The sequence below is a fragment of the Phyllostomus discolor genome, chromosome 9, assembly GCF_004126475.2.
Source record: "Phyllostomus discolor isolate MPI-MPIP mPhyDis1 chromosome 9, mPhyDis1.pri.v3, whole genome shotgun sequence".
Taxonomy (NCBI): domain Eukaryota; kingdom Metazoa; phylum Chordata; class Mammalia; order Chiroptera; family Phyllostomidae; genus Phyllostomus; species Phyllostomus discolor.
In genome coordinates this window covers 22,594,658-22,596,861 of record NC_040911.2, presented here as the reverse complement: position 1 = coordinate 22,596,861, position 2,204 = coordinate 22,594,658, and the positions used below count along the sequence as shown (strand labels likewise).

The following is a 2,204-nucleotide window of genomic DNA, read 5'->3' as shown; positions in this document are numbered from 1 at the left end:
TTAGTTAAGCCTAAATTACCCCTGATAACATAATATGCTCTTGGCCCCAGTTGGGGTTGTGTGCACACTTGTCATCTGCTCTTGCTTCCCAAACACCAAAAACCCTTCCTCGGCAGAAATCCAGAGTTACTGGGAACTCGGGGATGCATTGTTGCACCAGATCACTTTCTAGGCCTGAATGTCATTCACATTTAAAAGTGGTTTCTTTTCTAGCTAGAAACTGCAACTTGGAATTCAACAAAATATTTATGGTCAGTTATTATAATACACAATGAAGGGAAAAATACAAGCACAGAACTTTCTTTTAAAGGACCACGGGGCATTAATAAGCAACTTGGGTTAGGAGAGAAAAATGGAGTGTCGTGCCTGGATACAAAAAAGAAGAGAGGATTTCTTACTGAAAGGTGATCATAAAACCAGAATCACAAACTATATTGCTGAATGAATCCAACATTTCCTAACTAACCAGGTATATTTTTTTAAAACAGCATAATTAAGAAATGACATTAAAATAATGTGCCTGTTGGAAATAGTTTTTCCTTCTTTGTAAATTTACAGAACATGTTTGCAGAATCTGTGTTGTAAAGTTGACTAAATCATGTCAAAGGACAGCATACCAGCTCAAGTATTTTGAGCTCCTACTGTGTTTCCTGTTCTTGGATAGACTGTGCAATAAGTCAAAGAATAGAAATATTATCTTTGCTTTCCAGGAATTTGCTGCCTTGGAGGGGAAGTAAAACAAGGCAAGGTAGCATCTAATGCTAGAGTTTTCAGAATAGACTTCAAATGCTCTAATATTTTACATTTGTTGGGAGTCATATTTGTCTCAGGAGAATTCCATTCAAGGTCTGGGGAAATAGTAAAATAGGAAAGATATTAACTGTGAGATGCATCAAAATGTACTTTCTCTGCTGAGTGACTCAGTGGGTTGGAGCATCATGTGTACACCAAAAGGTTGTGAGTTCAATTTTCGGTCAAGGCAAATACCTAGGTTACAGGTTCGATCCCTGATTAGGGTACATATGGGAGGCAACCAATCAATGTTTCTCTTTCATGTTGATGTCTCTCTCTCTCTCTCTTCCTTTTTTAGATCAATAAATATATTCTCAGGTGTTCACCTCTCTTCAAGGTGTGGTACAGTAAGACTCCTGTATGAGCTTAGGCTCCTGAAAGGATCACAGAAATTTTTCCCACTGTCATTTGCATCTAAAAGCATCCTTCCTAAAATTACATTGTTGTAGAAGGTGCATACAGTCATCTGATTAAAAAATACAGATTTTTAAATTTAGTGTCTTTTTAAAAATGTCTATCAACTGAAAATTCTTTTTAGCTTATCTCCAGCAGTTGTACCTACCATATTTAACTCTGATGGGAACCCAACATATGTGTGATTCAAAACTTGACCTAATGACATTATTTTTTTAACACTGAAGAGGTCTTTTATTTTATTTTATTTTTTTAATACCTATCATGCTACAAATTCAGAGGGAATGGGTTCCAGCACCTCAGGCTTGTATCCATGGGTCCTCACGCAGGGAACTGCTCCGAGCAGAGCAGGCTGATGCTTCAGTTGACCCCATGTGCCTTTCTCTTCAGCTTCCTTCTTTTTCTGATCATTTTCCTTCGCACATTTCAGGAAGCTATCTTGGCTTTTAGAATGCTTAATATGCTCAATCTGTACATTAATTCTCTTGGCAAGGATCTTGCCCTCAACTTGTTTGTTTACAACAATGCCCACTGCATGCTGGGTGATATTGTAGACTCTTCCAGGTTTGTCATGGGAACATCTGGGGGGCATTCCTTTTTGAGCCGTGCCCATGCCCTCGATGTCTACAGTATCACTTTCCTGGTAGATTTACAAGATTGGGCAAAGGAGCAACTCCAGGTTCTAAAAGCCCTAGAGACCACTGAGTGGGTGCCTCTCCTTTTTTCCTTTGTGTTGGTCATTTTGGTGAAATGCTGGAAGATGGCAGTTTTGGACAAAAGGAAAGGTACATTCTTATTTTATATTACTTATTAAAAAAAAAGCAGGGGTTTGTGCTCGGTAATGTCTAAATTCCCTTCCTAATCAAAATATCTCTTTTAAAATCTCATGTATTTGCAACATTATCCAAATACCTTAATGTTCTTTTCATTTATTTTAATCCATTGATGTATTTTATGATTATATATATTCTCATTCTTCTTTGTTGAAATTTTAGATA

At 37.3% G+C, this 2,204-nt stretch overlaps 1 protein-coding gene across 1 annotated transcript; it reads right to left on the bottom strand.

Annotated features, from left to right (window-relative positions):
* Positions 1-1,468: 1,468 nt before the first annotated feature.
* On the bottom strand, positions 1,469-1,950 carry LOC114507099 (60S ribosomal protein L21-like). The gene is given in 2 exon segments (XM_036010105.1): positions 1,469-1,875; positions 1,878-1,950. Coding segments are annotated over 2 exon segments (477 nt in total). The 5' UTR covers positions 1,948-1,950.
* Between the last annotated feature and the right edge of the window lie 254 nt (positions 1,951-2,204).